The sequence below is a fragment of the Xyrauchen texanus genome, chromosome 8 (genome assembly GCF_025860055.1).
Source record: "Xyrauchen texanus isolate HMW12.3.18 chromosome 8, RBS_HiC_50CHRs, whole genome shotgun sequence".
NCBI classification, from domain to species: Eukaryota; Metazoa; Chordata; class Actinopteri; order Cypriniformes; family Catostomidae; genus Xyrauchen; species Xyrauchen texanus.
In genome coordinates, this window is record NC_068283.1 from 14,210,172 (window position 1) to 14,237,592 (window position 27,421).

At 38.1% G+C, this 27,421-nt stretch overlaps 2 protein-coding genes across 4 annotated transcripts in view; both read right to left on the minus strand.

Moving 5' to 3' along the window:
• Nucleotides 1-1,862: 1,862 nt before the first annotated feature.
• Nucleotides 1,863-22,358, minus strand: LOC127648032 (ribonucleoprotein PTB-binding 1-like). Of its 3 annotated transcripts, none has more exons than XM_052132604.1 (14): nt 22,027-22,358; nt 20,398-20,464; nt 18,662-19,131; nt 11,538-11,729; nt 10,803-10,923; nt 9,407-9,501; nt 7,452-7,530; nt 6,518-6,720; nt 5,926-6,001; nt 5,676-5,818; nt 5,501-5,572; nt 5,291-5,413; nt 4,093-4,158; nt 1,863-3,958 (listed from the first exon to the last, which is right to left on the minus strand). In XM_052132604.1, the coding sequence occupies exons 1-14, from the start codon at nt 22,348-22,350 to the stop codon at nt 3,812-3,814; spliced, it is 2,178 nt and encodes a 725-aa protein (XP_051988564.1). In that variant the 5' UTR covers nt 22,351-22,358; the 3' UTR covers nt 1,863-3,811. The 3 variants fall into 3 exon arrangements, with proteins under 3 accessions (XP_051988564.1, XP_051988563.1, XP_051988562.1); XM_052132603.1 differs by having other exon boundaries at nt 5,291-5,410; nt 9,407-9,519; XM_052132602.1 differs by having other exon boundaries at nt 9,407-9,519.
• A 2,244-nt stretch (nt 22,359-24,602) lies between these two features.
• Nucleotides 24,603-27,421, minus strand: part of LOC127648027 (non-receptor tyrosine-protein kinase TYK2-like) — a 57,412-nt gene continuing 54,593 nt past the window's right edge. The window contains exons 23-24 of the mRNA XM_052132591.1: nt 27,252-27,362; nt 24,603-27,143 (exon numbers count right to left, since the gene is read on the minus strand). Of these exons, the coding sequence (XP_051988551.1) occupies nt 27,000-27,143; nt 27,252-27,362 (255 nt within the window). The 3' untranslated portion in view covers nt 24,603-26,999. The remainder of the gene's footprint in view (nt 27,144-27,251; nt 27,363-27,421) is intronic.

Sequence of the window (27,421 nt, forward strand, 5' to 3'; positions counted from 1 at the left end):
GCATCAATTTCACAAATCATAGTTTTTTTTTATAATGTCTAAATATATACAGTTGAAGTCAGAAGTTTACAAACACTTAGGTTGAAGTCATTAAAGATAAACTTTAACCAATCCACAGATTTGATATTAGCCATCTATAGTTTTGGCAAGTCGTTTAGGACATCTACTTTGTGCATAACACAAGTCATTTTTCCAACAATTGTTTATAGACAGATTGTTCCACTTTTAATTGACTACATCACAATTCCAGTGTGTCAGAAATTTGCATACACTAAGTTGACTGTGCCTTTAAGCAGCTTGGAAAATTCCAGGAAATGATGTCAAGCAAGTTTTGGCAAAATGACTTAAGGACAACAAACTCAAGGTATTGGAGTGGCCATCACAAACTCCTGACCTCAATCCGATAGACCATTTGTGAGCAGAACTAAAAAAAGCGTGTGCGAGCAAGGAGGCCTTCAAACCGGACTCAGTTACACCAGTTCTGTCTGGAGGAATGGGCCTAAATTCCAGCAACTTTATTGTGAGAAGCTTGTGGAAATACCCAAAATGTTTGACCCAAGTTAAACAATTTAATGGCAATGCTACCAAATACTAACAAAGTGTATGTAAACTTCTGACCCACTGGGAATGTAATGAGACATATTAGGTGAAATAAAGTTGGAGTGGTCATGGCATAGTGGCTAAAGCACAGGGCTGTTAATCAGAAGGTTGCTGGTTCAAACCCCACAGCCACCACCATCGTGTCCTTGAGTAAGACACTTAACTCCAGGTTGCTCCGGGGGGATTGTCCCTGTAATAAGTGCACTGTAAGTCGCTTTGGATAAAAGCGTCTGCCAAATGCATAAATGAAAATGAAATAAATGAATAAATCATCCTCTTAATTATTCTGACATTTCTCATTCTTAAAATAAATTATCCTAACTAGGCTGAGACAGGGAATTTTTTTATGATTAAATGTCAGGACTTGTGAAGAACAGAGTTTAAATGTATTTGGCTAAGGTGCATGTATAATTCAGACTTCAACTGTACATATCCATTGCATAACTTAATATCTTGAAATCAATTTGTTAGAACATTGGCTTATTACATGTAATCATTTTTATTATTCCAGCCAAAGTCACCAGAGATGCATGACAAATTGAGTTGTTTTGACACTTAAAATTTACTGAAATAGTCCTTTTTTTTATTGAAGATAACAAAATGAGCATGTTTTATAAGAAAATCAATTGTGTAATTAAGAGCTAAATAAGGTTGATTTATAACATAGGTAAACAGATGGTAGGCCCACTGCAGCCTCTGCTTTCAGTCAGCACGAACCAGTCTTGCCATTTTCCATTGACCTCTCTCAAGGCATTTCCATCCACAGCACTGCCGCTCACTGGATTTTTTTTTTTTTTGGCACCATTCAGAGTAAATTCTAGAGACTGTTGTGTGTGAAAATCCCAGAAGATCAACAGTTACAGAAATGCTCAAACCTGCCCGTCTGGTACCAACAATCATGCCACGGTCCAAATCACTGAGATACATTGTTTCCCCATTCTGATGGTAGATGTGAACATTAACTGAAGCTCCTGACCCATATCTGCTTGATTTTATATATCGCACTGCTGCCACATGATTGGCTGATTAGATAATTACATGAATAAGTAGATGTTCAGGTGTACCTAAAGTGGTCAGTGTTCATTGGTATGCAAAGATTATTTTATATTATACACACACACTTTTCTTCATTTTCACTATTATACAGTTGTTTACATTAAGATATTAACATTTTATACAAGCCTTGGTTCAAATAATTCCTGAACTTCCCTCTGAAATTACAGCACATACTTAGCATGTAGCTTGTTGTTTGCAGTGTAGTGTGCATATATGTATATTTAATTCACCACAAAACTTCATGAAAGAGAACTTAAATAACATTTACTTGTTCAAATGTCACAAAAACAAATCAGTAGAGCTGTACAAGGAAAGAATGATTGATGAAGCGTTCATTTAACAGATGAATAATGTGAAAGTTTCAGTTCATTTTACACAGCAGCAGCCCTTACCACACATCGCACATGAAAAATCATTTACAAGATACTGCACTGTGCAATTTCACTCAAATGGATACACACAAAATATAGAGCAGCAATTTTGATATCATTACAGACTAGAAGAAATGTAAGAACACGAGTTCAAGACTCCAGAGAAATATAAATCTAGCTCAAGCGTGTACACCGCAAATGAACAAACGTTAAATGTAGTTAAGGCTCACAGTGGGAAGAGATTACAGTAAACACTGCCATTTTTAGTACACAAGTAACTCTGGGTTCCACTGTAAGCCGCAGTACATGTCAGAGGTAATGGGTTATCACAAATCAAAATGTCAACCAGATTAATAAGTCACACACAGACCAAGTACTCAATCATACGTCAATCACATTCCAGTCTGCAGAAGCTCCTTCCCCTCAGGGTGACAGCAAACCCACAAAGATGAAATGTAGTCACAGTTATGACGGTAAAATTAATGTCACACTGGGGCACAGGTCCGGCCTGTTTCAGACTGTTGGCTCGCATTTAAAAAGACATGGGGGGGGGAAAAATAAATAAAAAAAAAAAAGCAGGCGGTTGCCACCTTAAATGGATAGTTCACCAAAATGTTATATAATTTACCCTACTGGGTTTGGAACATGAGGGTTAAGTAATTGTCAATTTTAGGGTGAACTATCCCTTTAAAAGTTAACTGGCTCCCTCTACTGGACTGCAGAGGAGAGGTACTGTACAAAAGAACAAGACATTGACATGGGAGTTTGACATGGGAGTTACAGAAGCAACAGCTGTCATACTGAGCTTTTAGTAGTACTTTGAGCCTGGTGAGGGGAGAATGGCGCACCATACTCCATCTCCAACCAGCTGGGGCTTCTTATGTGACGGCAAAAATGTTAACTCTTTGCAACAGCAAACTGTGCAGATTGAACACCGTAAGAGGGAAGAGAGGTGGGAGAGCAGGCAAAACCCAAGAACTAGCCTGAACAAGGCTGAAATAGACCATTACAGGTGACGAAAAGGATGAAGATACATGATACATTATCCTCCAAGTGCAACACTTAAACATTCAGCTCAGAAAACCCTGACTCTTTTATATAGGATGGAGGAATGAAAGTAGTGCAACACAAATACGGTGCAAGGTGGTGGTGGGGGGAAATTTGAGCTAAAACTAAAATTAAACCAGCATCAGAGCTCCCCAAAAAGACAAAGACAGTTAACTTACAGAACAGTATAGACGGCTACCATTTCCTCTGCACAGATACGCAATATTCAAGCATATTAGGCTTGGCATTAGACTAGTAAATGAGTGGACAAGTTTGATATGGGGGAGCCATTTCTGACTACTTAACTATATACACAACTGACAAGAGGCATAGCTGAAAAAAGGCTATTGTCCTGCTTAATTCAAATTAAAAATAAACAATGAAAAGGGAAACAAAAAGCCTACAAAATTGGTCTATTCTGACCAACAGGGGGAGGAAACCCTTTCCTTTCATTGTGTTGACTGTTGGATCTTTGGGTTTACAAAAAAATAAATAAAACTAAATTAAAAAGGCAAATAAAACAACAAAATAAAACAACTATTTACAAAAAGGCATTGAAATTATATACACAAACTTAAACTTGACGCATGATAATCCAAGCTTCAGGGTCCTTCAGAGGTTCCTGCGAGGCCTATCTCTCCATTTCACCCTCTCTCACACACAAACACATTTAAAGGGGGTGTTCATTCGGTGCCATTCCTTAAAACTGTTGGTTCAGAGGAAGCCCTAAATGCTGGTTAAAAGATGCGCTTGCGTTTCAGGTAGGAGTCGGCATAGTGGCCCCCGAGACCCTGAGAGTGCTGACCTACATAGCCACCTTCCGGACTGGGCTCTGGAGATGGGATGAGATGGGAGAACAGACGCTTCTGTCCACCGATAGGAGTCTAAATAGAGAAATAAATAAAAGGAATTGAAGATCCACGCTAAAAATATCCGATGAAAGGTTCCTGACACACTTATGCCATAAATGACACTTAGTAAATATAGATGACAGACACCAGGGCTGAAGATGGCCTACCTTCATTCCAGCACCAGGTGCGGCAGAAAATATACTGGAAGGAGTCATTGGTGGCATTCCTACAGCCTAAAAAACAATAATATATATATTTTTTTTTAAAACACGCACGCACACAAACCACTTATTTAACTTTTTGGGCCACTCAACAGTTATTCTGTCCATCTATGCGAATAAAACCATAAAATGATGACCGTTGCGCACTAATGGGAGCATCAGAAATACAACACTGTTCTGATAATGGAATGAGAGTTTTGAAATGGATCCAGATAAGTCATCTTTGGGCTTGTGTCCTACTGTGTGATCTAATCAAGTCTCGCTCCTTATAACAGCAAAAGTAAATATAATGTGCAGAGTTAAATACATAGTTATGGCCAGACTTTTGCTTGCTGCCATAAAGTGTGGTCCACATTTACCTCTTTGCTAAATCTGGAACCACACTGCATATTTTTAATTGCCGCTTTTCTACCATCTGGCAAAAAAGTTCTCATTGCCATTCCGTACTAATCCGGGCTAGCTGGCATGGTTACGGTTTCTTTTTCCATCACCGTGCTGGGAAATCGGGATTAGAATGCACTGACTGTGCAAGTGACCAATCATGAGTCGTCACTTATTAAAAGGCAGTCCAACAGGACAGTCAAGCAAGGTTAGCCAACCATGCTGGGGAATATGGGTCGGGAATGGTTTGTAATCTTACCATACTGAACTGTGCTCAAGAGGAAATGCTGCTTGAACAGTTACTTACTATTCTTCGAATTATTCGTCCTAGCGGTGGACAAGAAGCTTAAGAAAAGACGGTTCTGGGCCTACGCAATATTAGGCAGGTGACTTTAATATTTGTATTGGTGTGTAATATATATGACCTTTATCATTTTAAAATGGTCTTTGATTTAATCTCAAAACTCACATTACATCTTGCTAATGGCAGTATACTTAAATATGGTACCGAAATTAACATGACGACATCATACTGCTTTACATTTTTTGGGATCTCGATATTATGTTAGTACCGATATACCATGTAACCCTACCCTGCTATAAACCTTACAAACCCAGCAACTAGTACTTCCTCTAAAAGGGCCATTGTAAAAGCTTGTAAATAAACCTCTGTGCAAACTGACTCCTGGACATTTGGTTTGCCTTCTGAGGCTGAATAATGTTAAGAGACTATACAATATCAGTTAGAAGCAAAGTACTATACCTTATTGAGCTGGGTGGAGGGTATGCTTGTAGGGGTTCCAAAACTGAAATAAGAGGACTGAGGGGGGCTGGGCGGGTAGCTGAATGGAGACCCTGGATCACTGAAGCATGCATGTCTGGACTGCTTAAGAGAGAATGAGACTATAATGATTTCACTTGTGTAATGGCTGAACAGAATCCTTAATGTAGTTGCAACGGTGGGAGGTCATACCTGCAATCCATAGCTGGAAAGTGCTGCATTTTCTAAAGCCTCCTCCTGCTTATACAAGTGAGCCAAAGGGTCCTTTAAATGGGGGTACAAAATGGTTACAAAACACCTAGGGAGTATGGATCAGTGAAGCAGTTACTTATTCAGTTAAGTTAGTGGTTAAAACACATGAGCTAACCTGGTGCAGAGGTGGAAACTCTGGTGTGTAAGACTCTTGGAAGCGCAGGCTGTAGTTTGAGTGGATGCTATGGTTTGAGCGTTGGTTTGATGTGCTGCCTAGTGCCGTCCTCTTCCTGTAGGGGTGGACACGTGTGCTGGCACCTAGACAAAAGATTCTGATTTAGGCAATGCAGCAAGGCTTTATGTTTGTAAATTAAAACGACAATGAAAACAAACATACAGACAAACAAGACAACAGGTGGACTTACCTGAAGATGGGAATAAACTAGTACTGAGAAAGGGGTTCTGGGATACTTCTTTAGGAGGCTCACCCAATAGAGATACCTTTGAAGAGGGAGGAAATGATTCAAGCAAACTAATGTATATATAAATATGATGCTTTTCATCTTTGATAATATGACATTAGAATTTCCTCTGAAATGGTTTAGAAGTGCTAGCCACTACACTAACGCCTTTTATAAATTAAAATCAATACACAACGCAGTTTGTGCCACATTTTGACATCAAATGTAGATAATCCGATGACTTAAAATTAAAATCTCACATTTTTTTTAACAAGTCGATTTTTGGTAGTCATTAGCATATGGTGCATGTAAACACCAGGAATGTCGTTTCATTTGTAATCATTCAGCTCAAGAAGAAACTATGCTTCAGATGTTTTTGCAATAGTCTGAAGACATCTTAACAGGTAGAACAGTTCAAAATCAAAATACAGCACTTATCAACTGACTAATCAAACCCTTCAATAGGGAGAGCATGAAGATAAAGTACCCTACATGATAAAAGAACGTGTTGCCAAACAGAATGAGCTAGAAGATAAGCAGTTAATAACGGTCTCACCCCTGGAAGAGTTTGCCCATCTGCTCCCAACATGCCACCCATTAGGGACATGCTCATTCCCTGCAATGCAGGAGAGGGTGTTGGGGGAAAGCCGATTGGGGTGGTTGGGGAGTCGATTTCTCTGCCTAGTGGTCGGCCCAGGGATGGTTGTTTGATGGGCCCAAGAGGCTCATTCTGAAAGCCCAAACTTTGAGCAATCCCACCTGAGTAAAATTAAAAACACCACATTAATCCACAAAGGGTTTCCACATTTTTAAATAATTAAAAATGTCAGGTGCTAGAACCAATAGATGGAATTTATAATTTTTAAATCATTACCTGGGTGTACAACTACCTTCAATAAGACAACCTAGGGCCATCACTAACAATTACTTTTGTAATTGAGTAAACTAATGATTATTCTGATGAATAATAAAATTGATAAAAATATTTAAAAACTCAGATTGCATAATGCTATCTAGGTAAAGTAATTTTGGCTAAAATGCACTTCATTCATTTTGATATACTCTCTGCTTGAATAAAACAATTATGCAAGCAATATCGAAAGCCAGCAGATCGCGCCCGCACAGAGAATTCAAGCCTACAGACACTGCATAGACCAGCTGTGCCTTTTTTTAAAGTGAATGTCTTACTTCTACAGAACAAACATTTCGATTATTGAATATCTCAGCTCTGTAGGTGTATACAATGCTAGTGAATGGTGACCAGAACTCTGAATCTCCAAAAAGCAGATCAAGCAGATCTTAACAGTTCTTGCCACCATTCACTTGCATTGTATAGACCTACAGAGCTGAAATATTCCTCTGAAACTCTTTGTGATCTGCTGAATGCCAATACTGAATATTTTAAAAGGATATTGTTGTTACGGCCCTGCCCCAGATATTTCAGAGATACTTCGCACCACCCCAATAAAATGAGGAAGACAAGCCTATACCTTGAGGTAACTCCCCCAGCATATTAATTCCTTGCTGGAGAGGAAGAGATGCCAAAGGATTTTCACTCAGCAATCCAGCCTGTGGAGGGATACTTACATTAGTATGACATTTAAAAGAAATAAATAAATAAATATCACCCTGTAAATTGCCTTCTGGAAAGGACACTAAAAGGTGTCATGAATTGGATTTTTATTTTATAATGTTTCTGGAAGACCACTTATGTTAGTGTGATTATTTTTTTTTTTCATTAGTAGTAGTCATAATTTAGGAATAATTGTTCATCTTCTATCCAGATTTTGAGCCTCTGATTCAAATGCTCCATTTATTGGGGCGTGTATTCTTGAAGACTTCAGTGTAAACGCCAACTGCTGTGATTGAGTAACATCTTTGCATGTTACTAAGTGTAAACGTCCCTGCCATTACGCAAGTGTGGGGTGTAATGACTGGGGCGTTTACACTTATCCAACCGGAGGAATTCATCCATACACGTTTGAGCCAGAGTCTGATCCCGAATTAACCCCCTCCACAAACTTGTTTACTTGGCTATTTGTGTAATGGGCATTACTTTTATACTTGTTTAAACTAAGACTTGACACAACTGTGTGCAACGGTGAAACATTTCTGTGTTTTACAAATGCAGAGTAACGCATGACAGTATCAAATAAAGTGTAAATACATGGTGCTATCACATTTAATGTACATGTAAATACAGGATACATTCACCAGTGTTTGTCGCACTGTCGTTCGTCATATAATCATCTTTCATCATATATTCAGTGTAGTGACAAACACATACGTTTTTCATTACAATGAGTCATGTTTTCATTAAAAAGGAAAGAGATTGTCTAAATATATTGATATCAGTACTCTATAGGTGCATCTGTGGCAATTGTGCCATCATGCCAACAGAACAAGAAAATATATGCTGCTTGGAGATCGGTGTGCATTAAAACTAATACACGAGTGACAAATCACTAGGATCAAATTAAATAATCGGTACATCTAAAAGTCTGTAACATACGAAGCAAATCATTTAACATGGATACTTACACTTGTTTGTTGAGACGTCACTGTCAGGACAAATATAGTTGGCATTGCAACAACTTCTGATTTAAGTCTCTCCGCAAAGCCTGCTTTGAACTGTGTCTTGTTAGTAAAAGAATCATCGCCCATGAAATGAACAAACAAACACGTTCTTACCGATGTGATCCGGGACTTATCTAAAAATAAACATCAGCCACTCTTAATGTTTGGATCCTTGTGACGCAAATGCAAGAGGTCTAGTTTACCACAACCTGGCACTGCAACATCTTCATGACCATCGTGACACCTCCTGCTGCTCCCAAAAAAAAAACACAACACGCACCTCACCGCTCTACTCTAACGACAAGACGGGGGGGCGGGCCTAAGCAGTGTCAACAAAGTAGGCGTTGATCGGTTTATGCAGAGGCTGGCCTGTGCTGATCTAATACCTCACTATGACGTATTAGTGAGGACGAAATGGAGAACAAGCAATTTTGGCACCTTGGTTTCAATAAATAATTATTTTTGGACTAACGTGAAATGTATTGTCTGTTATGATAGAGCTCTTATGTGTCAAAATATCATGGTAAATTAGATTTTCCAATTCATGACCCCTTTAAGACGGTCAAATACAACAAAATAAAAAAGGTGTAAAAGCACAGCAAAGCAGAACAGTTTGATGAATATTCTGACCAATCAAGTAACTTAATATTGCGATTCGGTCAAATAAAATACACAACCACGTCACACGCACACAGAGTAACCACTCACACAAGGGAGGACATTGTACTCTTTACTGTACAGAACCTGTGCCCAGAGAAGTGGATTTCCTAAAAGAGCTTGCTATGAGGGGAGAAAAGACAGTGAGAGCTAGAATGCATGCAGCTGGGACATTGGCAGGTGTTGAAAGGGAATGTTAGAGGGTTTGTACCTGCTGGACTTGGTTTTGGAGCAACATCTGCATCAAGGCAGCAGAGAGGGCAGGGTTAGCCAGCAAAGGTACTGCAGGTGCAGCTCCCAGCAGGCCTGCATATTGAGAGACGACTGTCATTCAAAAGTGCAGTGAGAAACAAAAAAGCAACCGTGAGAGACTTTTCAGCAGCCAATGTCAATATAAAGTTATAAAGTTCTAAGCCATGAAACAAAACCAACCAGCTCCAAGAAATTGAGTGAATGTTGGCCAAAATTTTGAAGCTCCAAACGCAGTGTCAGAAAAACATCTGAAAGTCACGTGGAACTGGTTTACTTACACTTTCACATCTGAAAGTTTTAAAACTGATTTAAAGTAAAAAGAACATAAATATTGATCTGTTTCTCATACAAACCTATTATATCGCTTCTGAAGACAGATTAAATCACTGTTTTATGGATTACTTTTATAAAGCCTGTGCTTTTTGGAGCTTCTAAGGTCTGGCCACCATTCACTTGCATCGTATGGACCAAAAGAGCTGAAATATTCTCCTAAAAATGTTCCGCCGAAGAAAGTCCTACACCTGCCCTCTATATTGCAAGTAAATCATTCACATATGCGACAATTTTGTGATATACAACTAAAATATGTCTGTTATTAGCCACTGGCTAGTAAATATTCAGATTTGACCCACCAGTGATCGAGTTGCATAGTGGCCAGGAAGAAATTAATCGTCAGTTTCATATTCAGTGAAAGGATCGAAGTGCTTGAGAAGCTGGATTTAGCCTCATATTTTTTCAGCGTGCTGTGTCTCGTGAGTGGGCACTATGAAGGAAATTGGTCTTATTTGGCTCCAGTGGGTCCTGAGGTGTCATGAACACTTCTGAAGATATTTAAAACACTGGAGTCTTATGGATTAGTTCCAAGTTTGCGTTGTGATTTGAGCTTCAAAGTACTGATCACCCTTCACTTGCATTGTATGGACCTACAGAGCTGAAATATTCTTCTACAAATCTTCATTTGTGTTCAGCAAAAAAAAAAAAGTCAAACATCAGGGGTGGCATGAGACCAGGTAAATGGGGGAATTTTTTTTTTTTGGGGTGAACTACCCCTTTAACATTTCTAAAAGTGACATCTGACTGTTGGATCTCTCTTCAGAATAAAGGGTAATGTATTTCTTCAAGATGGAATGCATTCAACTTTCTTTTACTTAAGAAATAACACATTTACAGAATCATGCTTCTATGGAGGTTTATGGTAGGTCTATCTTGTAAGATTAATCCCTGGAAGTCCATTGAGAAAGTGAACAGTCTTACTAACGCAATCCTATTGTTATACTCCATACCACTGAAAGGGCAAGACGAAAACTCATCTAGGCAAGAAAACCGCATCATAGAAAAATTATAGGAGAAAACACCTTGTTTCTGTCCTGGATTGAGAGACGCCAGCAGCATCTTGAATGTGGCAGGGTTATTCAAGCTGGAAAGGATTTGCATGGCATTGGGCTCAGGGAGGAGACCTTTCCCTCGGTTCAAGGCCTGTAGAAACAGGTAGACATTTACACACAAAACTTGGGAGAAACAATCTTCAGACACCTTAGGATTCCATTTGATTTTGTTTCAGGAAATCAGGATGCTTTTACAAAATTATTCTTGTAACAATTTGTCAACAGGAGTGCAAATCTGCAGCAATAAAACACTTAAGACCTTCGGATTCAGGTCATCCTTTCCTAAATTCAGTAGCTTTGATATTTGCTTAAGGGTTCCCAGTTTGTAGCTGACACCAACAAGAACTGGATAGTGTTCCTTTAGCTATTGAGTGGAAATGTTCAATATGATTTTGAATGTTAGTCATATTCCCATGAAGCATTTAAAAAAATAAAAAATATTTGAAGACTTATGGTTGCAGAGAGCAACTTAAAGTGCCATAAATCGCCAATGGACCTTAGCCTCGGAAAGATTTTCTTATTGACTGCGACATGAATTATGCATTGCATATGCATTAATACACTCCATGAGCCATTACATTTCTGATTATAAATTTGCATTGCAATGCATCTGTGAATCATATTGCCCTAATGAAAAGGTCAGTGCCTATGAAGTAATGCATGGGACTCATTTAGGAGTACACCAAAGAATGAGACAGTGTTCACCATAGTCTGTGCAGCAATGAGGGCGGCTAGCATGCTCCTTCCAGGTGGTCCAGGTGCACAGAAGGACACCCGTATGGGAGTGCCACCCAAAGCTCTTCCATTAGTCTGGCGCTGCACTTCTTCAGCAATATCTGGCGTGGAGAACTCCAGCACTGCAAACCGTCGAAAACTGGAATCTTGACCCTGAGCAAGCTGTGGGGGAGAGGGAATGTTTTTTTTAAAGAACCAAAATGCTGTCTAGTGAGTGCAGAATCATTATGGCTAGGTAATGAAATCTCTAGGAAAACCCCGTTTTCACTGGGGATGTAGCAAATGTGGTGTAGCGCAGTGTGTAATGCTCAATGCTGAAAAACACAAGACTGCCGACACAATCGCCACAGGGTTAGTGAGCCTTGAGCCATAACCACTGTGCCCAGTTGGGTGTCTGGATCAATCCAATTCCAGATTTCGCCAGAGTGATTGTCCTTTTAATCCTAAATTTAGGCTGATGTTCTATGTCAACATTGCATTCAAGTTGCAAAATTAACACCTCTAGTCATTTGCCTAAAATAAATTATATTAAATTCTATACTGGTAAAACCTCTTTAAAAAGGTCAAAAAGTGCAGTGATAAATTTGTCTATTCATCACAAAATACAGTACAAAATATTAAGGGTTACGTTAAGAAACAATCATCCGGAGCAACAGACATAATGACTGCCATGTCTATCAGTAAATGTGACGGTATCTTTAATGACGTGGCCCACACAAAACTACTGTCAACGCCACAAAACAACAGAATGGAAAACTAGGGTTGGGAAATAACTACAGTTCCTTGTCAGAATCAGTTAGTTTAAATAATATCCTGAAACCAAATTATTTCTAACATGCTTCTTGAACGTCTGCATTATTCCACCTAGAGGTCTGCGTGGCACTGTTTTTCCATCCCGCTCACCCAAGTTTCTATCCCGCACCCGAACGTTCCCGCTAAATTTTACTCTATGTTCACCTGCTCCCAACCTCATTTGATTTCCTTCAAAGATATTTTGATGTAGATATGGGTTTATATACAATGCAAGTCAATAGAGTCCAAAACGTTCCAAAAAGGACATAAGGCAGCATAAAGGTAATCCATACTACCCGATTCATTTAATCTTCTGAAGCGATGCAATTGGTTTGAGATGAAAGAGACCAAAATGCTATTTTTTAAAACTCCCTTTTCACATTTAAATTGACATCTGCAGTCTGTGAAATGAAGCTTCTTGCACTCGATGGATGCACAGACTGCATGTACCATATTGTGAAAAAGGGGTCACATTTTGATTCGGTCCTCAACCCAAACTGATTACATTACCTATTATAGAAGCCTTGTTAGAACCAATTTAGTATTCTTCAAGTACTAAAAGAATCACTCATAGCATCGCTAAGGAACAGGACCCATTATGCAAAGTTGGAAAAAAAGCTACAAGGAAAAAAGCAATTCTGAGCACTGGCAGTAACTAACTGAAACACATCGTAATCACTCTGCCAAAAATAAGCCAGTACTGTGCTGTAGAATATGCACAAAGAAACCTAATCTATGGGGAACACATGCATAATTGCACAAAGGAGACAAACGTTTGACAGAACCTTTAAGATTAATAATGGCTCCCAAGCCTATCTGCTCTGGTGGGAATCATGTTAAACAACCAAATACAATGAGTCGTTAAGTCTGAGTAGACATTGCTAAAAAAAATAATTAAACATTATTTGACCATTTTACACATGACTGGAGCCTCATTTACATGTGGCCAGTTCAATACCTGCCTAAAACCTGTGAAATTGAACGGGGAGCACAGGATAACAGATTTAATGAGCATTAACCTCTCAAAGCTTCTTCTAATTCCATATTGAAGGGAAATATGACAACAACAAACTATCCCAAGCACTGCCTGACAGCCCATAGTGTATGTGTTGTTTGTGTTTAACATATGAAAAAGGCAACAGCATTTTCTCATTCCAGAATGACCTGCTGACTGACAGCACCTGGCCCAGTCAGGTGGTGGTCACCACAGTAACCAATGCAGGGAAAGCAGGTCAAAGGTGAAAGCGCTACAAGTAAATTTAAATTATTGTAAAGGCTTTTCAACTTAAATGTAACTTTACATGTTATTAATGTGTGCTGCAGCTCTCAAATCTCATTGGTCATCATATGAAACGGAGCACAAGGCATTCAGAATTGCTTGTGTTCCACTTAAGGACAAATAATGACATTTACATGTTTGACTGATATGATGGTGTGTAAACTCAATCTTGTATAAAAATAAACAGATCAGATGTTAACAGAATTATCAGTTTCTTCTGAAAAGTGCAGAAATGGTCATAAAAGTTAAATCATTGTAAATGTCAGTATAAATGTCAGCCATCTAGTGGATAAATGCAATGGATAAATGTCAGCACAGAGGCTGAAGTCTTTATCAACAATATTTTCAACAGTAAGAGGATCAGCACAAGTGGAAATTTAGATGAGATAGAGAAGCTTGGCTTGAGATTTAAGGTATCGTTCATGTCCGTGTATTAGCCACACATTGATATAGGCAAATAAAGCAATTATCTGCATAAACCCCCCTTCCCACCCCCAAAAACCAAAACACAATTATTAGGGATGATTATTTCCTGTCAAAAGAGGGCAGAAAATTGTGCCAGACAACAAGCCTACAACTCATGCCATGTATAAAAACAAATGTCTCTTTAATTTCTAATTACTTTGGGTGTCAAGAGTTGCACTGCTAAAATTTCATGTGGAAATACCATTAACAACTAATTTGATTACTCACCTGAAAGCTTGACAAGCAAAGAATGACAAGTTGAGGCAAGCTTCCTCAATGCAAGTTAAGAATGTGCTCCGTTTAGTGTAAAGATACTAAAAGTAACTAAGTTGTGCAATTATCAGTAATTTGAAACAAGGTAGCATTAAAAAGCAGAACCAAACAATTGGTATAATCACATTTTGTATCAGCACACAATATATTAAAACGGTGAATCTCTAGACCCTAGCACAAACAGTACAGAACAAAGTTTAATACTTCGGGTGAGCAACTTCTACCACTTCATCTTGTTCACGCCTTAATTAAAAGGCCAGTCTCAAATTGTGGCATTTGGCTGATCAGTCAAATTAGCTCAATATTTCCACCATTCTTCATTAGCGCTGTATTCATAAGCACCCAGGATTTCATCATCCTAATATTGCAGAAGGCAGATAATGTTCCACCAGATAATTAGGTAAATAAGCATTGCAGTGCATCCGAAATAACAAAGAGCTGAAGGGTTGCAAATGAAACTTCAAATTAAAAATCTGGCATTGGAGAAATAATTAAATGGTGTGTTGACTGCAACGTTGCTATCTGCCACTCTAGCAAACACATTTGACATGAAATCAAAACAGACCCCATTTACTTCCTTAATGTCTTTGTCTTATTAATGTCTTATTGCACATGAGTCAGAGTACATCATTCAAAATCATTTTTCTCTTCAGATACTTTAATCAAAAACTTGACAAATGCAACGCCCCTGAATTCCCCCCCCCCTTGCTGACGTAACCCATGTACTGCGGAAAAACAAAATTAAAATGTACAGTGAACAACTTTTAACCAATTCCACATTGGTGTCGAATGTACAACTTTTACAATCATTACCCAATGTTATTTCCAGCAGACTATTCAGTTTTCACATTCAGTTACATGCATTGCATTGTCTTGATACGTATTTTAAAGGTGATGCTTCTAATTTAATGCATGTTAAAAGACTTCGCCCAGTTTAATATGCAGACACAACTGTAAGGCCAGAAACATTATGCAGGTGAGCGAAAGTAACTTAAAACTTGAAAGCAGCATTTGGGTTCACATGCGGTTTATCTTATACCCACGTATACATGTGGCTCAGAAATGCGCCATAGTTGCTGCTAGGGATCCACCAATCCGATACCTGGATCGGTATTGGCTCCGATACTGAAGCTTTTAGACAGATCGGCTATCAGTCCGATGAGCCCCATCCAAAACGGACACTCTGTGTTAGTCATGTTTGTTACTTTCAAGCGAGGTAAATGAGGCATGAGGTTTCTTCACCGATGACTTGAAGACTGGAATTACTGTTAATTTTGCAGCTACATTATCCAGTATACCAGTTAATAATAAAGTGTTTCTTAATAAGCTATACATTTATATTTAAATGTGTAGTTAGAGGTTTGTGTTTCTTTACATATTAAAGAGTACACACAATTAGTTCCACACAATAATGTAAAGATATTCTAAATGGATAATGCAAAAAAACACCGGTTTCGGCTTGGGATCGACTGATACTGAGATTTCCCAATATCAGAATTGGAATAGAAAAAGTGGTATCGGTGCATCCCTAGTTGCTGCTGTGTTTGCTTCCTTTAAGTTTTCGATCGCGCCTGCACCGCATTGTGCTGCAATAGTGGTGGTTCCCTCTTACATCTAGTCCGGGATTCCTCTGTTGCACTTGGGCAAACGCGGACGAAAGAACAGAAGCGGATATTTTAAATTGGTGTTCGAGTTGATTGTGGGTGTATGTTTGCTATTCACCTTTGTACTCCCAAGAAAAGTTGAATTTGTGACATTTGACTTGTTGATATAAATGCAGAAATACATCCAGTGACGCTGCCTAATTAATATGGTCATATTCATTCACTCATAAAACCTTTAAGAACACCACTTATTAATTTACATGACCACATAAGCTGCAGTCACTGGGAGAGGTGTGTTAAACCGCCCTCTCTTAATACCTGAAAGGGATAGTTCACACAAAAATGAAACCTCTCCCATTTACTCACCCTCATACCATCCCTGATGTGTATTACTTTCTTCTGCACAACACAAAAGATGATTTTTAGAAGAATATTTTATCTCTGTTGGTCCTCACAATACATGTGAATGGTGGCCAGAAAACCCAAAATAAATAATTAATCCATACGACTCCAGAGCTTAAATCAATTTCTTTACAAGCGTTACAATAGGTGTGGGTAAGAAACAGATACAGTTTTAAAGGGGTCATGACTAGGGCTGTGCCAATACTATTAAATATCGATATGTTTCGCTACATTTTCTCATGATATTGGACTGATACTTTAGATCCCTGTATCGATATTTTTATTAAACTATGTGCATTCACATCATGTCCAACAGTTCAATAAAGATGAAACCGGTCGTCTAAATAACTGCAAACACAGCGGCGATTCTCAATGCAGTCAGAGTCACGCTTCTATGAGGTACGAGAGAGACTAAAACGGAGCACGTTCACGCGCTGCTCATGTTTTTCACACGGTTAATGCAAAAATATTGATGTTTTTCTACACTAGATGAATGGATGGTTATCGTTCATCTCGCACCACTTTTATAAGATGCAATGTCAAGTTATAACTCTAAAAATGAGATCTTCCATTTCGTTTCATTCAGCTGGACATTTTTTTTTTTTGCTGTTTAGAAGGCATTCCGGACCATTTTTGCACCCATGTGTGATTTTTTATTGTTAGCCTTTTGTAAACATGCACAAGATGGAAGTCTTTGATTGTTTTGAAGTGTTTCTGGCAGGAATGCCCCGATCCGATACCTGGATCAGTATCGGCTCCGATACTGAAGCTTTTAGATGGATAGTTTATCGGTACGACGAGCCCGATCCAAATCCAATACTGTGTTTTAGTCATGTTCGTTACGGTCAAGCTCAAAAAAATTACATAAAAGAACCATAAAAACAATTAAAATAGTTCATATGACTCATGCATTTTAATCAAAGCCACTTGAAGATGTGCGATAACTCTGTGAAATCACAAAAGGCTGCGTTTAATAAGTAAATATATAAAACGCACGAGCAGCTCCAGCGCATCGGTGAATGGCGCTGCTCTGTTTACACACACGGCTATTTTTAGCCATCACAGAGGTGCGCAATATTTGAGCACTACTCAAGAACAACATCTCAGATGTAGATTCTCAATAGTTCGGTTCACTTATAATATGCATTTAGAACGGCAAAGGAGGAGCATTTTATTAGAATTTTAATAAGCGAATTAAACTAATGTGAACTTACCTACAAACAGACACACTTACAGGACTTCCTGGAGAGTTTAGAATGTCAAAATAAAAGCATGAGTGTTTAAAAGTTAAAGGTGCATGATTGATATATTTCTATAAATTACCATTTGAATATAATTTGTTTACGAATGATAATATTTAAGTTGAATGTGTTCCAAAAAATAACCGTGAATGAAAGGTGAGCTGATATCTTACAACTAAACTGAAAAAAAAATAAAAAAATAAAAAAGAGGTTTTTCTACTGATAACTTTACTTTAGCTGGAATTACTTTAGCTACATTATCCAGTATACTAGTTAATACTATACTAGTATACTGCACGAAGTAAGCCAATTATAACAGTAGCATTTACAATTACGTTTTAAAGGGTCAGAGAGCTTAAAACGGAGCATTTCAAACAGAGACAGGGTGGAAAATTATTATACTGTATCTTAATAAATTATGGAAAGACCTTCATCTACTGGTCAAGGCTGGTCAAAGGTGGAGATTTTAAAATAGGGCGCATATATATATATATATCTCACTGCCCCACAACTATCATATCACTTCTGAAGACATGATTTAACCACTGAAGTCTTATGGATTACTTTTATGCTGTCTTTGTGCTTTTTGGAGCTTCTGAGGTTGTCACCATTCACTTGTATTGTGAAGACCAACAGAGCTGCGATTAGAATAAAACTCATTGTGTTCTGTAGAAGAATGACTGTTATACACATTTGGGATGGCATTAAGGTGAGTAAATGATAAGAGAATTTTCATTTTTGGGTTAACTATCCCTTTAAGCGGCGTAAGAAAAACAGCATTCACGTTCACATGACGTTTCAGAAAGCTGCTTTCAAAAACCAGGGAATAAACAGTCCTAATGTGCATGCAAATGGGGTCAGTATTTCATCATGCAACTCCGTTTGGTAATGCTAGTGGTGCAGAAATTACAGATATTTCCTTTAAAGAAAAGAAAAAACCCACCTAAAATAAATTGGAATAACATCCTATTCAGGACAATGTGATGCTAAATCTTTTTCAAACTTGTGAGATGGCACAGGTAAGGTGCTCATACCAACCTGGCAGAATATGGGAGCAGGCATGCCAGTAAGCACATTGCGGAGATCCTGAGCGGTGTGGATGCTTTGAGGTAGTCGGTCCACACAGAGGCAGTGCGAGTGGAGCATCGGGTAAGTGAGCGAGCCAACCTCTGTCCAGTGCACATACAGCATGCGTGACCCAAGCTGCTTCCCAAGTAGCTCTGACTTTGCCCTCGCTGCAGAGTCCTTCTTCATGTACTCCACAAAGCCATAGCCCTTTGAGTGACCCGTGGCGGTACTGTGCACCAGGAAGCAACGCTCAATGTTTCCGAAAGGACGGACGAGCTCCTCAAACTGTTGCTGGGTGAAAGCCCTGGGCAGGTTGGCGATGCATAGCAAAGCGTCAGTTGGCTGCAGCTGCACGGAGATCTCGCGATCACGGAGGACATACTGGTGAAATTCCTTAATCGCAAACTGGGCCTGCTCACCGTTCAGTAGGGTCACAAAAGCTTGGATAGAAAGACAGTAAAATGATGAGTAACAGTGATCTTATGGAAAAATATATATATATATATATATAAGATTTGATAAACTAGATGTGCATTTCTTGAAGCAAACACTAGCCGTGCTTGCAAGGCAGGTACTTTTTTTTTGGCAAGTTAAAATGTAAGTTTGCATAAATAGTTCAGCACGCATCTTTTTCTGTTGGCATTGCGCAAGAATATTAAAACGCCACATCATCTTTATGGATATACAGTATGTGCTTAAATGTAAGAAAGAAAGCCCAATCGCAATTCAGTATGTATATGTTACAATGGCGTCCCCACTGTTTATGGGAGATGTCCAAACATCAACCTTGAAGTGTAAAGTTTACAAAAAATTAAATAGGTAGCCCGCTTAAAACTTGCATTAGTTTTAATATTTGGGGTTACACCCAGTCTAAACCAGACACAAGGTGCATAATTTCAAAAAGCAAATAGATCTCATTATAATCAATGAAGCTGTATTGTTGTTTCATTATTAAATATCTTCTGACTGCTACATCGGATTCAGCTTGTGATGTTTCTGGTATACTAATTTAAATAATCTTTTGTTTATTTTTGCCAAGCCAACATAGTAAATGTTTAAACCAATGGATTTTTCATTGAAAATAAAGAAACTGGCATTTTCCCATTTAACTGTTGCTACAGCCTACTCAAGCCCACAGCTCATTGGTCCGTGAGCAAAATTAAAGGCACTTGATACATGCACTTTTCCTTGAAAACTATGAACAAAACTATGCAAAATGAAAGAATATTCCACCCAAGCTGCATTAAATACAGGTTACGTTTTTTACTGTGTTGAGTCACAACTTAAGGTCCAATGTAAAATCCCAAATCCACTGGTTTAGGGACTCAGTAGTGCTGACAGTTGTTATACGAGTCTGTTCTGTTATCTGGGCTTCCAGAGCCCTAGAAGTGTCAAAAGTTCCCAGTATATAAACGCACACATTAATCACCCATCTATAATGATTCTAAGATCGTTTTTAGTTATTTATCCAGCAACGCACGTAAATACAGGTCTGGTGTTACAGGATCATAGACGAGTACACAACAGCACCACTGCTAAAACAAATCCCAGGGGAACGCAGTCAATACTGTGCTTCTTTGCAAATAGTGTAAATATCCTGTATAGCGGATTTTGTGTGTGACTGAAGTGATGTGAAATATTGCCAACTCTCTTAAAGAAAAGCAACACATGTCCAGTCATATGTTAATATAATGAGTCATACACACCTGTCCCTTTGTATTTGTCCACAAAGCAGTACTTTAAATCATAGTGGCTTAACAGCTCATGCACCTCCTGAAAGGAAAAAAAAAAACAACAATTATGAAAAATAGAAACAAAAGCAAATTAAATTCTACCACTAAAGGAAGAGACTTTTCATTGAACAATTGTGTACTCTATTTTGCATCAAAGAAAGCCATCCAATGGATAGGCTAGATTTGAATGAGCAGAGTGACACAGCTCTTTGCACTGTCCTGTAATAACTGCAGTTTTTATTCATACAAGTGTTGTTTTGGGGGGGGGGTCACAAATGATCAAAACCACCAAGTAAATAATCTGAGTGATAAATGAGAGTTATTTTTGGACAGGAGTAAGAAAAAGATCACTTTTTGTTTTCAATATGACCCAGCACTTTCTTTTAGTGTCAGTGAAAGCAGAACGTTTTGTTTCAGCACCTTCTGTCTTTTGTCACCCTCATCGCTCCCATTCCGATCTGGAACAATACCAGACAGAAACGCGCACACACCTGTTTTCCCCATGAATCAAGCATTTTCCTAAGGGAACAGCATCCACAAACAACGAGAGCCAACTGACCCATCTGAACTTTTAGCAAAATATAATATCGGACTGTGATTTTGGGTAACAAGACACTGTGATTTAAAGAATAATTTGAAATAAAGTGAAAATTCTCCCATACTTTACTCACCTTCATGCCATCGATGATTTTCTTTTTCAGAAAACAAAGATTTTTAGAAGAATATTTCAGCTCTGTAGGTCCATACAATGCAACTGAATGGTGACCAAAAACTTTGAAGCTCCAAAAAGCACATAAAGGCAACTTAAAAGTAATCCATAAGACTCTAGTGGTTTAATCTATACCTTTAGAAGTGATATAATAATAGTGTGGGTGAGAAACATATCAATATTAAAGTCACTTTGCTTCTATTAGAAATCTTCACATGAAATTCATGCACATCACCACCAAATAATAGGAAAAAAAAAAAAAAAAAAAAAAAGGCCTTACATATTGAAACATTTCTCATTCACATATATGGACTACTTTTATGCTGCCTTTATGCTTTTTTAAACTTCAAATTTTTTGCCTCAATTCACTTGCATTGATTGTATGGACCTACAAAGCAGAAATTCTCTTCTAAAAATCTTCATTTGTGTTCAGCAGAAGAAAGTAATACACATCTGGGATGGCATGATGGGGAGTAAATGACGACAGAACTTTCATTTTTGGGTGAATTATTTCTAATTCTATATCTTTGGCAACTTAATAAACAACTACCAACGAATTGAAGATAGCGTCCATGACTCGAACACATCACACCGATGAAACTTACGGACCAAACTCAATTTTTGTTCTTTAAGAACATAATATTACTGGCCCTAAATGGGCTTCGCTTTCAATATGGAAAATATAACAGTTTATTTTGGAATAAAACCGAACCAGGCCATGTTCTTGACCGGATTAGTGAGAATGCCCCATGGTCCGTCAACTACTGAGTCAGCGATAACTGGAACAGTTCGGAAATTGTGGCCGAATCACGAGTCTCTGTAGTGTAGTGGGACGCTTGTTCAAAGTTCAACCAGTTTAAAGCTGATGGAAAACAAATGGGTTTTACACTAACCTGATTGCTGATATCGGCGGGGAGATTCTTGATAATTATTTTGCGCCGATTGTAAAACTCTCTTCTCATTCTTTCCAAACGACTCGCAATCTCCTCTGGACTGAGGGCCGTCAGCTCATCATCTACCCGTCGCAGACAGTCGCTGCCCGTCGGCGAAACCTCATCGCAGTTGTCCGAGTTGGCGTGTTTACCTGTTTCAAACCCCCAGTTGTCAGGTTCGGCTGTTTGATCGTAACTTTTATAGAGTGGATTGGTGGTAAAACTGGCACCAGTGTAGGATTTCTCGTCTTTTGCAGCTGAGCTCACGGACACTGCGGCCGCCATGTCTCTGTGTGGTAGTTTGTGTGCTCACAGCGCTCGCGTGCTTTGGGCAGTTTAAACAATACACACATGCGAGGAACTCGCCCGCTGATTGGTCGAGTGGAAATGCGCCTATCTCCTCGGCGTGAGAGGCGGGGCCACCGAGTCATGTCTCAAATTTGAACACACAATAGCCAAGTTGCTAGATTATTCCAATTCACGTAAATTGAAAGGTAAATATCTGTGTGATTTTTTAACCACTTTTTTTTTCTTAATTGCAGTCTGGCACTTTTTTCTAATTTAAAATTATTATTTTTTGTAAATTATTATATATGTAAATAATTATGATATAGTACGTATTTAATTAAAATATATACCAATTTATAAAATATATATAATTTACTTTCGGGGTATGATTTATGTAATTTTCATTGTAGAACATCTTGGACTTACAGTGACACTTAGTGGTGTGGATGCAGCATCATTCAAAATCAATTGTTTTCTGTAGCAGATGCCATTGTAGCAATTCACTATTCACAATCATCCATGATTCATTTAATCCAAAAGTGAAAGTGCCCAATAAAAAGACGGTTACTGAGATAAAGTGATTCTAAAATGGCAGAAAAAATTCCCTGTCTGAGGTCAGTTAAGATCACTACTTTATTTAAAAAGTGTGAAATTTCAGAATAATAGTAGAAAGAATAATTTATTTCAGCTTGTATTTTTTCCCCCCATCACATTCCCAGTGGTTCGGAAGTTTACATACACTTTGTTAGTGTTTGGTAGCATTGCCTTTACATTGTTTAACTTGGGTCAAATGTTTTGGGTAGCCTTCCACACGCTTCTCACAATAAATTGCTGGAATTTTGGCCCATTCCTCCAGACAGAACTGCATGCTTTTCACTAAGAGACTAAAGAGAGGTCTGCTATTGTATCTGCCAAACATTGCAGAAAACAAATTCAGAGAGTAATATATCTGAAAGCAGATTCAATTGGCTGTCTTTTTCAAAATATCCAGCAGATGTTGATGCATTTTCTCATTTCAAATAAAAAAAAGAACAGAATACCTTTAAGGGTTGGTTCACCCAAAAAGGAGAATTCTCTCATCATTTACTCACCCTCATGAAATCCTAGATCTGTAAGACTTTATTTCTTCTGCAGAACACAATTGAAGATTTTTAGAAGAATATTTCAGCTGTGTAGGTCCATATAATGCAAGTGAATGGTGACCAGAACTTTGAAGCTCCAAAAAGCACACAAAGGCAGCATATAAATAATCCATACAGCTCCAGTGTTTTACTCCATGTCTTCAGAAGTGAAATGATAGGTGTGGGTAGGAAAAATCTATATTTAAGTGTTTTTTACTATACATTTTTCACTTTTACTTTCACAATGTGAAAGTAGAGATTTAGAGTAAAAAGGAATTCAATATTGTTCTGTTTCTCACACAAGCATATAATATAGCTTCAGAAGACATGGATTAAAACACTGAAGTCATATGGATATGCTTTTTGGAGCTTAAGTGTTTTGGTCTCCATTCACTTGCATTGCGAGGACCTACAGAGCTGAGCTATTATTGTAAAAATCATTGTTTGTGTTCAGCAGAAGAACTGAGATCTGGGTTGGTATGAGTTTGAGTAAATGATGAGAGAACTTTCCCTTTAAGGTGTTATTTTTTTATTCTTCTTTGAAATGTGAAAATGTAGCTACATCTGCTGGATATTTTGAAAAAGACAGCTGAATGAATCTGTTTTCAGATACAATAGCAGACCTCTCTCTAGACTCTTAATGAAAAGCCAAAAATGTTGCACTTACTTGACCTTGGACTGAACATGAACTCATTGACAATCAGTTCTTATCCAAACACATTGACCAAGCGAAAGAATGTATTTCTAGATTTAGAAATGTTATTTCTAAAGGGGTATCATTCATCCATCTCTATCAGAGACCAAAAGCTCTTAATTATTTAAACACACAAATGTACTGCATTTATGACGTTCTCTCGTATAGTTTCAACATAAATATATGACTGCATAAATATTTTTGGTGTGGAAAAATTATCCTTTGTGAAATATCTGTTGCGGTCAAGTATGAGGTGTATAAAATTCACATTTTAGATGAGCCTGTAAAGATGATTAGGGATGTATATATATTTTTCTTCCTACATGCCAATCAAAGAAATGAATGTGATGAAGAGCTATAATCTTTAAAAGACGAGTAGGGAAGTATTTCATATCTTACTGACACATGGAGTATGAAGTAGAATGTATTAATAATTAAGTTAAAAGCACAACAAACTTTATTCAAAATTATATATATATTTTTAAGTATACAGTATAATTAAAAGAAAAATATATATGAACATTTTTAGAACAAGGGTACTTCACAAGTGGATCATCATATTTGGTGGGCCTAGGCTTTGGAAAAAAAAAAAAAAAAAAAAAATTACAATAAAGCCAAAATACAACTTTTGACTGTCTAGGCAAGGGCCTTCAGTTAAAGGCTCTAAAGTCTATCCAGTTTAAGTTAAAAGATTTAAAATACATATTTCACTTTATATATATTTCTTAATACAATTTATGTATACAGTTCATCCTTTCTGTCAATATTTTAATTTCTCACGTTTAATTTTTTTTTTTTTACAATACATACGTCTAGGTTGCCAGATTAAAATAAAAGAGGCTTGGCCCTCAAGGGTACAAGCTGTAAAAACAGTTGAATAATGGTCCCCAACAGATCCATGGATATATTTGTTGTTAAAGTCTTGTGGGTTCGGCTGTCTTTAAAATGAGTTTTGCCTAGCTGGTCATCCAATGAAGATGTGAAATCTTTTTGAAATGATAAAAAAAAAAAAAAAAAAAAGAATAGCAAATTTAGTCAGTACCCACATCATATAAATTGCAAAATGCTTACATTCAATAAAACCAAAACTGATCACATATCTAGGTCAGATACTGTACATTCAGAGTGTATTAAAAGAGTTTATATAGGTACATTCAGAGAGACATTAAGGCAAAGGCATTTCACACGAGGGGTACAAAAGCCCATTAAAGTTGACAGAAGAATTGCACATTTAAAAAAACAAATAAATATAAAAAATCTGACTAAAGTCATATTTTAAGGCCTTCCAGGAAACAGCCTGTCACTGCCTTTGGTTTTACTCCCGATTTTTATCAGCAGGTCTGGGGAATGAGGACGTAAACTTGAAAGCATCTAAACACACCTGAGAGTATTTACATTACACTGTATGTTACACTGATTAAAAAATGAATTAGGTCCACGACCAGGCATTCTTTGGTTATTATGTAGCTGATGTGTGTAATTTTCTTAAATTCTCGTATGCCAGTTTCATACGCAGAGTCAACTATATGTATGCCATTTGTAGGTTGATTACATGTAAAATTGAACAAACTTGTTGTCTGTTTTCAGCTCATCCTTCCCGACACATTGGCTCAAATAATGGCAAGAATATTTTTAGATTTTTTTGAAAATGTATTATTATTTTTGTATATATTTATTATTATTATGATTATTTTTGCCATTCTGTTTGTTGATGCCAGTGACACAGAAATGACACATTTCAGCTTTCAAGAGTACTTCAGGTCACAGTTTCCCCTTTTCTACAGACAGAGTACCGGTGCTAATGTGAGAGCCCTATTCAGACAATGTGATTTGGGGCCAAAAATCATCTCTGCAACAGCCCCTGAACCAGTAAGTCAAAAGCTGTGATTGCTTGTGGGCAGGTTAAGCAGTAACAGTTACACCATTGTTCGGCTCTTAAGTCAGTGGAAATGTGGGCCGGTTTCTGGGAAAGGTTCACACTGTGTCTACAAAGGCAAAACACAGTAACTAGACCAACACTGAACATTTTCACATTTTCTCTCAATCGTAGCACAGTTGAGCTAAACCCATCTGTCACAGGACAAATTATATTTTGGTCAGACAAGAATGCTACAGGTTACAGTTCCTGCGTACAGGATGCGCGATGCAAATTTCGTCATCAGCAGAGTGCTTGAGCCCTGAAGGCGTGTGGCCGATTTGCCTAACTACACGTTCTCTGAATGAGCAGTGTGCGCATACGCCTGGAATTATTTGCAGTAAGGTGGCAACACTCACAATCGAGCAGTTGCTTTCACAAAGAAGTGCTAGAAGTTATCGCTGCTAAACAACAGGAGATGAAGCTGGAAACAACAACAGTGAATGTGCACCTCAAGTGTGCATGTGTGAGGAGGTCAGGAGATACCTGCATTTTTATAACTTGAGAACTTTATGGGTCTAAACTCCTGAAGAGAAATAGTCCAGTGTGTCATAGCAGTCATAGTGTGCATGCACCAACTTGCCTGTGTCAAATGCACAGGCAGTGCATGTCTTTGGTGTAAACCGAAGTATACTCTGGCAAAAGAGACCCATAACTCAATTGACAAAATGTGTAGTTACTGCATTTTGCCTTTGTGCAGCAGCACAGATCATACGGCTGAGCACCGGCTTCGTCACAAGCACTGGTCTGATTTTTGTGGAAAAGTACTATGTGGGTTCGCTCTTATCTCAAACATACAAAAACATCCTCTTCTTGAAAAGCACGCCCATGTGACATTATCAGCCAAGTGAGGCCAAACTCAAAGTGAAATGTTGTGGTTTGAGGCTGCGAGAACCACACAGAGAGTGAAAGCAGGTCAGAGATGGTTGATCTGAGTGAGCTGCACAGAGGGTTGCTGTTCGTATGTTCGTCGGATGTCCTCCAAAGACTCAGCCAAGGATTTGAAGGATGGACGCTGCCCATGGTTAAAGTCCCAGCACTGCTCCATCAGTAAATAAACCTGCAAGTCAGGATTCGGGCAATGAAGCAGTGATGGGTAGTGCAGACAAGCATGAAATAATATTTGTGCAGCGTTTATAAATGTTTGTGCTGCTTGGTGTCACATTACCTCACGAGGACAGTCTCGAGGGCAGGGCAGTCTTCTGTTTTTCTCTAGTAGAGTAATAAGTTTAACCACAGTCATCTGCCCTTGGACCATTCCCATCATCTCAAAAAATTTCTAAGGAAAACAAAGTAATACATTCATCTATTCAAGAGATATTGTAATGTTAAACAAAT

Excerpts from the sequence above, each read along its gene's own strand:
- LOC127648032 (XM_052132602.1), bottom strand. The coding sequence starts at position 22,350 with ATGGCGGCCGCAGTGTCCGTGAGCTCAGCTGCAAAAGACGAGAAATCC. Across the intron at positions 19,132-20,397 it reads GGACAAATACAAAGGGACAG|CTTTTGTGACCCTACTGAAC; the intron begins GTGTGTATGACT and ends TTTCTATCCAAG. Across the intron at positions 6,721-7,451 it reads GCTGGGGGAGTTACCTCAAG|GTGGGATTGCTCAAAGTTTG; the intron begins GTATAGGCTTGT and ends AATTTTACTCAG.